Raw genomic sequence first — 13,275 nt, 5'->3', positions numbered from 1 at the left:
ATTAATTGTTCATTTTCCTCTTTGCACAGCTCACGTTAGGGCTTGTGTGTAGGTGGGAGTATTCATGGTAAAAAAGAAGAAAGGTTCAGATTTTTATCTTGTTTTCTGCACTGACTGCAGAACACCAGAGGGAAGTGGTGTCAGAGAGTTTATCTCACAACAAAATACTTTAAAAGCTGATATATAAGAGAAAGAACAATGAGTGGACCGAGTGAATTGTGTGTGCACGAGTTAAGCAGCTTACAATGGCAGGTCACATAAAACATCAGTGGCTTTGTCCCTTGTGTTTCTGAGTCATGGCATTGCTTAATAGTTATAACTTATAACAATAACAATAATAACAATAATGTTGTTTAATTGGAGTTCATTGGAGCCAGGGGTGAGCGTATTTGGACAAGAAAGTGAAATGCTACGTTATCTGCTAGCTGTTTTGAAAAGATGCCAACATAAGTACATGAATGGGTACGACACAAAAGAATAAAGATATACAAAACAACTACAATAAGATGCAAAAGAATAATCAAACCATAGAAAACAACAAAAATAGATGAATGAGTAAATATAAAAAGAGCCAGACTTCCTTCTCCCTGTTCAGGAGATATTGTATTTATGAGAATTAGTCAGACAAATAGTTTTACACTCAGAGTTTCTTGATTTTCACAATGAAGGACAATTTATGAACCAGTATGATGAAATATACATTTTAAGCAGCAAGGGGCAGCTGTGGATCAGGAAGTCTACCAATCAGAACCAAAGTTTGAGTGTGATAGAAGTGTGTGTGTGTGTGTGTGTGTGTGTGTGTGTGTGTGTGTGTGTGTGTGTGTGTGTGTGTGTGTGTGATTGGTTGTTAGCGTAGAAAAGCGTTATATAAGTGCCGAACCATTTACCCAGGGACCCGGTAACAGTCACAGACACATCTCGACCTCTCTAAGTGGAGTTTCTGTGCTCAGCCACAGAGACTCTGAGTCAAGCTGACATTGAAGGTTAAGGTCTTGAGATTTGATGCAATCTCAAGCATGTCTTTTCCGCAAGAATCTTTTGGGGTGACCAAAGTGAGGCAGGCGTTTCAATAACCTTTATTGCTCCACAATCCACTTAATAATACATTTCAACTGAAACCAAAGGCAGTGACGTCTTTGAGCGAGTGCAATTTTTTGTTGAATCTCAAGGTGAGAAAAGAAGGGAGAAAGTTTGGTTAACACTCTGTGTCCTTGTGGACTTATTGCATAAATATTTAGAGACCCTGAGTATCTATTTCAGGTCTGCAGACCCTGACTGGTGTTTTTCCGCCCAACACAGATAAGCCTGAGCAACAGGAAGCTATACAGCAAACACAGCCATTAGGTCCCTGCTCTTAATGGATGCAAAGAGCATGCGATGCATATGTTGGTGCCACAGTGAGGCAGCTGATACAATCAACTGGGTTATTTAAAGCAGCAATCAAACAAAACGAGGAAACCGTTTAGAATCATTAAAGCAATAGTTCAAGGAAGGTATATTCTCAGGGGCATTATCAAGTCCCCCCATGTGTGGTGTGTGTTTTTTTTCTTCTTTTTTTGGTTTGATTGTTGATGTTTTTTCTGATTCAAGCGATCACAGAAAGGCAGGAACACACACCCACACAAACAAACACTACAAGATGCAAAACATCTGTCAGTAAGAGTACAAAACAATCAAAAACAGACAAAATATCCACACAAAAACAAAGAAAAATGCAAAGGAAAAAAAGAGGGAAGATGTGTAAAAAAAACAAACAAAAAAAACATGTAAAAACAGTCACAAAAGAAGCAAAGACTAAAGACGATGCACAGAATAAAAACAGAAAAGAAGAAAAACTCATGCAAAAAGATGCACAACAGCATCAACTAGAAAGGGCACAAAACAATCACAAACAGACAAAATTACCAGAGTTATGCAAAACAATGGCAAAAAGATGCTAAACTAGTAATAATGATGAAATGTCACAGCAAATAGATGGAAAACTACCAAAAAAACAAAAGACACAAAATCAAAGAGAAGACATACAACAATATATTCACAGCCATCACACAGACGTGTCATTAAGTACTCTAATTACCGCTGACTTACTTTGACTCTTTCTCCCTTATCACTCTCTCCAAACTAACTTCAATAATATCTTGCTTAACTATAAACCTCTCTTTTAAACATAGTTTCTACAAGAATGCTTAGAGACGTTTCACCATTAATTAATGCTTCATTTAAAAAAAGGATCAACCTATCTATTAACAGGCTATGTACCACAGGCTAAGGTGTCAGTAATTAAACCATTACTTAAACAGCCATCACATAACTCAGGTGTCTTAGGCCAATCTCCAACCTTCCCTTCATCTAAAAAATCCTTGAAAGAGTAGTTGTCAAACAGCTAACTGATCATCTGCAGAGGAGAGACTTATTTGAAGAGTTTCAGTCAGGTTTCAGAGCTCATCACAGCACAGAAACAGCTTTAGTGAAGGTTACAAATGATCTTCTTATGGCCTCTGACAGTGGACTCATCTCTGTGCTTGTCCTGCTAGACCTTAGTGCAGCGTTCGATACTGTTTACCATAATATCCTATTAGAGCGATTAGAGCATGCTATAGGTATTAATGGTACTGCGCTGCAGTGGTTTGTATCATATCTATCTAATAGACTCCAATTTGTGCATGTAAATGGAGAGTCCTCTTCACACACTGAGGTTAATTATGGAGTTCCACAGGGTTCAGTGTTAGGACCAATTCTGTTTACATTATACATGCTTCCCTTAGACAGTATCATTAGAAGGCATACCATACATTTTCACTGCTATGCTGATGACACCCACCTTTATTTATCCATGAAGCCGGATAACACACACCAATTAGTTAAATTGCAGGAATGTCTTAACGACATAAAGACCTGGATAACCTCTAACTTCCTAATTGAGATTATTGTACTCCTAAAAATCGAAGAAACATGCTATCTAATCAGATTCTTATTCTGGATGGCATTACCTTGGCCTCCACTAACACTGTGAGGAATCTTGGAGTCGTTTCCGACCAGGATGTGTTCTTCAATGTGCATATTAAACAAATATGTCAGACTGCTGTCTTCCATTTGCACAATATCTCTAAAATTAGAAACATCCTGTCTTAGAGTGATGATGAAAAACTAGTTCATTCACTTTTTACCTTCCTGACTTCTCTCTCCCTTCGTCTGTGTTTTGTTCTGTCTCCCTTTATTTTCTTCTCTTTCCCCTCACCCCTAACTGTTCACGGTGGATGGCTGGCCCATTCTGAGCCTGGTTATGTCAGGGGTTTCTTCCTTTTAAGGAGTTTTTCTTTCTCATCATCACAAAGTGCTTGCACATAGGGGGTCATCTGATTGTTGTGGTTTTCTCCACTAATTTAAGCTTTTTACCCTACCTTTGTAAGCATCTTGAGGTGACTCGTGCTGGGATTTGGGGCTAAATAAACCTGAATTGAATTGAATAGCATAAAACGCCAACATGAAGATGAAAGAAAACAAAAGAAACACACAAAATAACAAGAGTAATGTGAAACAATGGCAAAAAGATGCAAAACTACTAAAAAAAACACATCAATCAACCACAGAGGTGTAAAAAAAAGCCACAAAAGGAACAATAAATGAGGCATAACTACCACAGAAATTTAAAATGTTCACAAACAACCTTTATATGACTTTTAGTGATTAGGGGACATGAGAGACAGAAGATGTAAGAACAAAACAATACTTGGAAAAACTCTTTGTTTCTTAATTTGTTTTATGTTGTGGTTCATCCTGTGTCTCCATTTGGTCAATAAACCCCACAGTTCTGAAATATTTCTGTTTTCACTTAAATTTTGTTTTCATTTGGAGGTTTATGTCAGTTTTGTGAAAACGGTGCTGTTAGTGCTGAACCTAGAAAGAAAAAGTTTGGTTAACTGTGTTATGTGTCGCGATCTCTGCTGCTGGGGGCTGGTGTATCTGAGGCTGTCAGACCGGCTCGATTACAGCTGTTATTGTGCCAGATGTTGGTCCAGTCTGAACCTCAGGACTGTGCTGGTCTGACTTCTTGTTTCTCGTTCGACTGTGGAGCTGTTAGAGAGCAGATCTGAGACACTCTGCTGCCACCTAGTGCTATTTAAACAAAACAGCAAAACATGAAAAAGAGCCACTTTATTGTACTGTATTCAACTTTGTAGCATTTTCTATTTAATTGTGTTTCTTTCGCTTTTGTAAATTTTTCCTTATGGTGCAGTTTTATTTTGTGATTTTTTTATTGTGTTTAATTGAGCTCTTTTGCTTTATTTAAGCTATTTGTTGTGTTAAATAATCGAAAATTAAATATTAGTAAATCCATCATGCACATCAACATGATGAACATTAAATGAAATGAAAAAGAAAACAGATGTGAAAAGGCCACGTTAATCCACACCAAACCTGATTTGTTATTCTAGTGTACTTGTACATTGTATAGAGTGTATTTTCTTGCGTTTTTAATCAACGTTTATGTGGATTTCTCTCTCAAGTCAAAATGAAGAAACAACTGGCTGATTCTTGCAAGAATTATTTTTACAGTCGCTTTCTGTTGGTGCAGCTCATTATCAAATACAGCCAGCAGGTGGCGTCAAATAACCATAAACTCAGTTTTAAAAGGCTGTGCGGCTTCTGTCTGAGCTGATATCACGCTGCTCCATGCATACAGTCCAAATGCAGCAGAAAGAGTGTGAAGTCATTTTTTTTACTTATGTGTAAAAACAGAAATTATAGCCTGTTGGCTACTTCCTCTGTGGATCTGCTGCAAAGAATCATACATTCATGTATTTGTCATCTTAGAAATTGTTTTGACGGTGACTGCAGACTGAACACAACCTAGATACGTAGTGTTTTAGACAGGTTTCTCTATCAGTATACAACAAAGACCTCTCAGTGCCAGATGCACCTGTACAGACCGCAGAGGTCTCTAGTCTGTTCCAGGGGCCCAGTCGGAAGCTAAAGATCCTCCTGATTTTATTTGAGTTTTGACTTCCTTCAAACTGCTTTTTCTGTGTTTTTCTGTTACTTTGTCCACAGTTAACTGTCTTCCAGTGTTTGTTTTATCCTGCTGGTGAAGCTCTCTGGAGTTTACAGAGTGCCATAAGCTTATTATTGTTGTTGTTATATCATTTTAAATAGAAAGATTAAACACCCCCAAGAGGTCACGGCACATGCCTGCCCCTCCCTGAGCCTGGTTTTGCTGGAGGTTTCTTCCTGTTAAAAGGGAGTTTTTCCTTCCCTCTGTGGCCATGTGCTCGCTGATCTGATTGTTGAGGTTTTTTCTGTATTTTTGTGGGGGGTTTTATCTTACAATATTAATCACCCAGAGGCAACTGCTGTTGTGATTTAGCACTACTGAATTGGAAAAATAAAACATGAAAAAATTGAATGTAATTTTCTTTAACAGATGCTTTAATTTCCACACACACTCTCTCTCTCTCTCTGACTCACTGGCCGCCGAAGCTGTCAATCATGCCTCCGGTTCCGCCTACCGCGCGGACACACCCATTTCCTCACCGGCATTTCATTTATTTATTTATTTATTTCCCCCCTTATTGGAATTATCTGCACGCGCGCAGGGCTGGTGCCTCTGCGCGTGCCGGTCACGGCGGGGTGAGGATAACATTTAAACAGGGACACTCGACCCTCTGTGCGCGCGCGCGTGTATGAGTGTGTGGTCCAGCGCACGTCTACCTAGTGGGCGTGTTCCCGCTCCTCCCTCCCTTCAGACCTGTGCATGCGTGTGCACGCGCGTGAGTGTGATTGCACGCGGTGAAGTCGGGCTTCTTTTTTTTTTCTTTTTTTCCAGGTTTAATCAGCTGGTTGTTAGTCCTCGCGGCGGCGGCGGCGTCTGCGGTCACGAGTGGGTAATTTCTCTCTGAGTGTGCGTGATTCCCCCCTCCTCCTCCTCCTCCTGCTGCTCCTCAGCGTGGAGAGGTGCGGGGCCACTGCTGGCTGTGTTGTTGCGGCACTGGATGGATCCGAGCATGTTTGCGGGTGAAGCCTCGGGCGGTGCACGCGGAGGGAAATAATTTTCTTCTTGTTCTTCTTGTGTGTGTTTTTTTTCTTCTTCTTCCTGTCTACCTGCCGGTCAGTCACCTGCGCTGTGGCGACATGTCAAACTCAAACAAAAGCAAGAAGGACAAAGAAATCCTTGCTGAATACGAGAGCCATGTGAAAGGTAAGCTGATTTCTCGTCATGTGTGAACATCTCCACGCGCATCTGCACCTAAATCTCCCAGTCACACCCACCCTTTTTTCTCTCACCTTTGCATGCTCACGTTAAACTCTCACACACACACCTGTGTGCCAGCACGTTCACCGCTCATGCATTGAGTCCCGTGCAGGGTGTGTTTGTAGGGGAGCTGACACCTCACCGTGAGACGTCAGGATTTCTGGGTTCATCCTGAGTGCTGCATGGCGCCTGAGGGGGAGAGGAGGAGGAGGAGGAGGAAGAAGAGGGGTGTATGTATTCTGCAGATCCTCTTGATCTTTTTCACCCACTGTGTGTGTGTGTGTGTGTGGTTTTACGCTCAGATCTGAGGCAAGTGGCTGTCTGGTATTTGTATTCCTCTGAGACTGTGACTGCAGCAGTGTGTGTGTGCACCTGATACCCTGGGGACACGCTCAGGTGATGATGATGATGATTGGGAAAAACTCTTAAATAGTGGTTGCCATGATTGTGGGACAACCCCCTCTCCTCCTCTTCCTCCTTCCATCCCTGCTCCGATGGGGCGGGCGAGTCAAATGACCTTTTATGAAAAGCTCTTTACAAGCTGCTTCATTTTCATTTCATGAAGCAGGGTGGATGATGGGAGATCAGCCAAAATCCACCTGTGTCTACGTCTGTGTGTTTGTGTGTGTGTTCCTCTTTACCTCCAAATGTCTGACCTTTTAACAGCCTCATTCAAACGCCTGCAAAATGCCAGCAGCATCTCATTTTTGTGCAGCTCCACATGGCTCCTCACACTCAGGCTGCCATCTTCACTTGTCACCTACGCCCACGCTTTAAAAGGAGCCGCTCATGCTTTCTCACCTCAATCACATGCCGAATCTTTGGAAATGTTCAAAATCCAAGCACCTTCATTCAAGAATCCTGCCTCTGCCCTCTGTGTGTGTGTGTGTTTCATACCTTTTCCAATGAATCGACACAGACTTTGAGTGATTACATTTAATGGAGAGTGGCCATTACAGCCCCCAAGAGTGGACTGTGTGTGTGTCACTGTGTGTGTTGTTTGTGGTTGCTTGTGTTTGTGTGCCCTCGCCTTGGCGCCTTGCCAGAACGCGCTCGGGGATGCCCTGCATCATAATGACCGCTCGGATAAAGCCCCCTGCTGCTCCTCCTTCTCCGGACGGCCGACTATCTCGGCGCCCCTGTCGCCTCCTGCCGAGAGCCAAACGTATAGATCCACCATTGTAACTATGTGCTTTCCAAGTCTGCCTCCCTGCTCTGCCTCCTGATTGGTGGATGCAGGAGGTGGTGTGTAATGTATACACAGGAGGTGGCTGCTGCCGCTGGGGAGGTGGGGTCTACTCACTGAGGTGAGTTGAGCCTGATGTAAAGGTAGTGGTGGAGATTATGCACAGTGCTGACAATACATATTTGGAACTGCACTGAGCACGCTCACCCTGTCACCTCATCTCCAGCGTGTCACGCTTCCTCTGGCTGAACGAGCGAGATGAGGAACGTTTTAATGAGAAAAAGGAGGAGTAAGGGAAAAAAGGAGCTCTGCAGGAGGAGAGGAGAGGCAGATATAAAGTGTTTCCTGCTGCAACGGCTGCAAGTTTGGGTGTTTGTTTGTTTTTTTGCCTGCGCCTGCACGCAGCTGATTAGTAACTTCACATCTGTATACCTGCAGGACAGACACACCAACATACAGACAGGCAGACAGGTGAATGATTACAGAAGAGGGAAGGAAGTGACTCTTCACTTTAAATGCTCTGAAGGGCCAAATGAGAGGCCCCGATCAGCGTGCACGTACGTTCATCTGTGTGTGTGTGTGTGTGTGTGAATTTCTTAATGATGATCCAGCACTACTCTGCCCCTGTGTCCTTGAACCTGGTTGTCGTGGTAACAACCACGGCGTGAGCTTCCTGTTCTTCTGACATCATGCTCACACATGCTGTATTTATAGGACGGCAAACGTGAGGATGGTTTGAAGGATAATGGCACAAAGTCACTTTTCAAGGTGCTCGGCAGGTCAGCACAGAGGGCTTGCAGCAGTTTTGTCTCTGCATTTTCAGGGCAGTGTGCGATAGAAGAGACGGTAGCAGAGGCAGAAAACTGTTCAGCATATTGTTAAAGAATTAGATTTCTTTGATCTGTGCAAAGATCTTAAACCTTTCAGTAAATACTCTGGCACCATCCACTTTCCTGTATCTACAGAGCTAAGTCTGGAATACAAAACTGCTGATATGAATGTATTAAAATGTCAGCTTTAGCAGCATGTTGTTTACTTTATAGGGACAATATGTTGGTTAGAGATCCCCACCCAGATAGCAGTTTTAGTACAAATAGCTCCAGGGACAGGAACCATCCATTTTTCTTAACCTCTTATTTAGTTCAGGGTCCTTAAAGACCAGATCCTCTCCAATCTGTCATAAGACAAGAGGCAGGGTACACCTTGGGCCAAAGCATCTCCAGTGCTTCTGTGTTGTTTAGTTCAGGCCATGTAGACCAGGTAAAGTTACAGAGCAGAGTTGTGCTGACTCCATAACTACGCAGTTTTAAACCTTCTCTGACATTAACATCAGCAAAAAAAAAAAAGTGTGCCGGGAGCTTCATTGCATGGGTTTTCATGGCCGAGCAGTTCCTTTAAGTGTGACATGAAGGTGGCTCAGCCTCACTGATACTGCACATCACATGGTCAGATGGTGTCGTAAACCTCCTCCTGCCTCCTCCTCCCCTCTTTGAACTACACTTACTCTCTATAATCGGAAGAATATGCAGAATTTCTAGATGATGCATGAAATTTCGTATTTGTAGCTGTTTGTCTTGATTTGCTTGAGCGAGATTTCAGTGCATGCAGGTAAGCTGTCCATGTGGTGACAAAAGATATCAAAAGCATTGCCAACTATCACATGAGGATTTAACCCTTTTAAAAATATTCTTCTGCATTCGGAGTTGAACTATTAACAGGCAGGAAGTTTCGGTCCAGACAGGCGATGTCCACGCTTGATGTTCCAAAAGAATAAAATTTCTAATTGTAGAGCTTACACCTTTGTGTTTTGGATCGCGATCTTTATGCCCTGGAAGTCCCGAAACACTGGCTATTAGTCCAAGATGCTCAGTAACCAGACTGAATCAATGGGTTCCCAGATTTCACCACAACATTATAAAAGTGCAGAAGAATGTCGATGGTACTACTTCTCTTTCTAGGTCTTTTTTGTTTCTTACTGTTAGTGTCTGGATCTTTCACATGAAGAACTCACAACACTCAGCTTTTAGTCTGTTTGTGCCATTCCAGTCTTACCCCAAAGCTGTTCTTAAACAGTCCGTTTGAACATTAAACCATTTTTGACCTCCCAGCTCTCTTGCACAAAGTCCTTGTGATGTCCAGTTGCAGTAAAATAAGAATAGAGCAGGTATTTGACTGGAAAACGGCCTGGAATGAATGAACCAGCATGAAGTGGGCTCTGTCCTGTTTTGTGTACAACATTGGGCTTTATTGACCAGATTGTCCAGCCATTTTCCAGAGTTCATGTGTGAAAATGGCTCATGAGTGCCTGAAAAATCTGTAGTAGGACTCTTTGTAGCTGAAGGTAGTTCAGTTCTTTATGACTAGCTGGATGGTGAGACTCATTATCATGCTGCAGAATGATGATCAATCAAATAGCTCCCTAAAGGCCATTTCAGGGTTTCACTGCGCCTGTTAAAGCTGGCCTGATCTTCTCACTGCCAGGTCGCCATTACTGCACAGATGCATGAAACGAGTCTGAGTGCTTCCGATTTTAGAAGCACACGATGAAAGCTCATGCGAATGCAACTTTTGCACAGAAAAGGTTTCTCCATAAAAATTAACAAAGAAAGGGTCAAGATAGATAAAAGTCACCATGATTAATAATTCTTGAAGAATAATTCATAAATCCTCATCAACCATCTGAAAGATGTCTTCGGCCATTTTAAGGAAGTACACAAGAAAGAGGAAGTCAGCCAACTGGAAACAGAAAGAGGAGTAATTTGGTCTCTAAAATGTATAGAATGGTGAAATCGCATTGCAAATTCTCAGAGAGCAAAATAGTTCACATTTTATTGTGTTACAAAACAAATCTTCAGTGTTTGAGAAGCTAGTAGAGAGAAACCAGAAAATTAAGTCAAGACACATGCACCAATTTACTTCCACATCACTTCTCCAAAGCTTTCAGAGTAGGGTTTATTCGATTTACTTGTTAGCTTCTTTCTCCATTTTGAGCCTAGTGAGTTAAACACCCAGTTCGCCAAAGCTGAACACACTCTTCTGGATGAGAAAGGAGACCAACTGAGAAGGGCTGTTACTCTGAATAAAGCCCCTGGAGATCATTTTAACGTACGTAAGCCATTCCCAACCTTCAGACTACTGTGGCCCAGTTTTAAATATGAAGATCTTTTAAAGCCCCTTTTTCTAAAATTAGTCATTTCACTTGGCTGATTTATTTTTAAAATTATTGTTATTGTTTATTGTACATGACCGTTTGCAGGCGCATGCAGGACTTTTTCATTTTGTTCCATATAAAACTGTGACGACTGGTAGATTTAGATTTTTTTCAGTGTTCAAACATAAACTTGAATTTTTAATAAAATATGTTGTATTCTGTTCTGTTTGTTGACAAAGACAGCCTTGTGGGTCAATGCAAGTCTGTTCTTTGACACAAAGTCCTAATTTTAAATAAACTAAATAAAAAGGCAGGTTTTTGTGCATAAACCTGTCTTTTTCTACTTTATTTGTTTTTCAATTCTCAGCTGTTTGGGATCCCGTCCATGCTCTAATCTCACAAACGCAGCGCAACAAAGGTGATTAAAAATTAATCTCACTTAACTTTATCCAGGACTCCATAACAGAGACGCAGGTAATCTAAAGAAAGGATGATGCTGATGGTGTGTAGATGCACAAACGTAAAAGTTTTCATGCAATTAAGAAGCATTTAAATTGACTTTTACTGTAATAAAGGTCGCTTTGAAGAAATAAAATGGATGTATCAATAATTATGCATTCACTTCATTCTTATTTTGTGGTTTTGTGCTCTGACCTCTGACTGTGCATGACCCGAGCACGCCATCCCCGGTGCAAAAGGAATAAAACGAGCTCCAGGGAGCTTTCAGATTAAATCAGTCCACAGATTTAACAAGACAAATTCTTTACACTCTAGGTAACTCCTGCATGCTTTCCCCTTTGTCAGTGTTTTACTACGTTATTCTGCGCTGACTGTAGCTCGTCTGATCAAAGAGGGTGAGTCTAGTCGTCGGGGTGCTACGAGGACACGCGAGGAGGTTTCTAAGAAGAGGCATTTCAGAGATCAAAAGGTACGGCGGATATCCTCTTTCACTCGCAGTTGACTGTGATCCCAGCCAAGAAGTTTCATTTATATAATCTCGCCTCCTCGGTGGATCTGTTTGAATCCTCCTCCTCTTCTGCAAAAGCAAGCCTCATATTTTTGTATTTCTAGAAAGCAAACAGACAGAAACACAGACATCTTCTTTAGGACATTTTTGTTAATTCATCGCGAAGTGTTTGGTTTTTAGATCTACTGATTATAGTCAAAAATGCAAATAATCCAAACAACACTTAGTTTCCTGTCACATTAGACAAGGTAAGGCTTTGTGTTCTTCTCTTTAGAATAAACCAGATTGTACCCTCCTTTTAAATCTTTGCTTGTAAAACAACTTGGTGTTGCATTGTTGAATAGACTCAGTGTTGCCTGACATAACCTGAGATGGGAATGTTTCTAATTATCATACTCTCTTCAAGCAACCTTCTTCTTTGGTATTGGCTGGTTTTAAAGATTTTTCTTCAGGGTTGTCTGGCTTTTTGTTAAATTATTATTACCTTAAATTGTTCTCTGCAGTTTTTCAGAAACGTCCGTCATTTTTTTCCAAAATTTCCTACCATTGTCCGGCTGTTTTTGCAGCCTCACTGCCTCACAGTACTGATCAGTACCGTTCCACACAAGCGTAAAAGGGGCCCACTTCCTGTTACTGCTACATATTAAAAGAAGTTGTTCTTAACTGATGTGGTTTAATGCAAAGGGTTAATGGAGTTGGTCTTATGTTGATTAATTTTGGAACAAATCTGGATTTGTTGATTTTTTTTTTTTTGCAATATCACCAAAATAATAGCCACACTTTTTTTGCTCATTGATTAACAGTGTTGGGTGTAATGCACTACAAGGTAATGCGTTACTGTAGTCATATTACATTTTCAGTAACATGGTAGTGTAACGGTACTGTTCTAAATTCAGTAATCACATTACAGTTACAATTATCCTGTTACTTAAGCTGAAAAAAGAAAAAAAGGAGGGAGGGGGGGGGGTCGCTTTGAAAGCATGAGTGATGTAAGGAGTGCATGCCGACCCTAGTCCTGCAGCCAGAGCCTGATCTTCAACAGGTAACAGCTAAATTACGCTTTAGTGTTGGCAGTTAAGGGCTGCCGGTCTACCTGCAGAGAGATCTGTTGTTGATGGAGGCAGTATATGAACTATGTGCTGCGACTGGTCTGTGGGCCACTCTTGCTACAGCTGTTGTTGGTCTGTAAGCCAGCCGTGGAGAATAGCGAAGTTATAACATACAGAGAGCAACAGTTAAAAACAAAATGTCCTCTTTAGCCACTGTCTGAAACTTCCATGCTGTACTTTTTTATTTTTGGTGTTTATTTCCTGCGTCTCACATTCCTGGTGAACTCCACTGTCGCTCCTTTCCTTTTTCTTGCCCATTTGCCAACAACTCTACATTCATCCATGTTGAGCAATATGCAGTTGGGATTCTGGAGGACTGGCACAGAGCGTGTTTGTGAACTTATCTCTGTTGGCAAAAACCTCTCCAGACTGAAACAACCACAGGACCATAAAATAAGCATAACAGAGGCAGTGATGAGCAGTCAGGCCTGCAGCCTCCATTTGTACCGGTCTCTGTTTCCACGGTAGAATCTCAGTGGCGATCACTTTGAAGTGTCTTTGGGCTAGTTTTCAGCTTTGCTTTGTGTTCAAAGAAACGAAAGATCCTGTGTGTCCTCATTCGGATCCGGATTTACATCAGTGTGTGGGACTGTAGCTTTAGTTTAATATTCT

General features: G+C 41.6%; 1 protein-coding gene across 4 annotated transcripts in view; it reads left to right on the top strand.

The window, feature by feature from the left end:
• Positions 1 to 5,598: 5,598 nt before the first annotated feature.
• LOC146369497 (SLIT-ROBO Rho GTPase-activating protein 1-like) overlaps positions 5,599 to 13,275 on the top strand; it is a 46,706-nt gene continuing 39,029 nt past the window's right edge. For 3 of the 4 annotated variants that reach the window (XM_084909675.1, XM_084909674.1, XM_084909673.1), the window contains exon 1: positions 5,599 to 6,196. In XM_084909675.1, the coding sequence (XP_084765801.1) occupies positions 6,130 to 6,196 (67 nt within the window). In that variant the 5' untranslated portion in view covers positions 5,599 to 6,129. The remainder of the gene's footprint in view (positions 6,197 to 13,275) is intronic. The other variant, XM_084909676.1, reaches the window with a different exon arrangement.

Source organism: Perissodus microlepis, chromosome 17, assembly GCF_051167445.1.
Source record: "Perissodus microlepis isolate ML-2025 ecotype Zambia chromosome 17, ASM5116744v1, whole genome shotgun sequence".
Classification (NCBI taxonomy): Eukaryota; Metazoa; Chordata; class Actinopteri; order Cichliformes; family Cichlidae; genus Perissodus; species Perissodus microlepis.
Note: the sequence above shows the minus strand (reverse complement) of the source record. Positions and strands in the feature narration are given on the sequence as shown.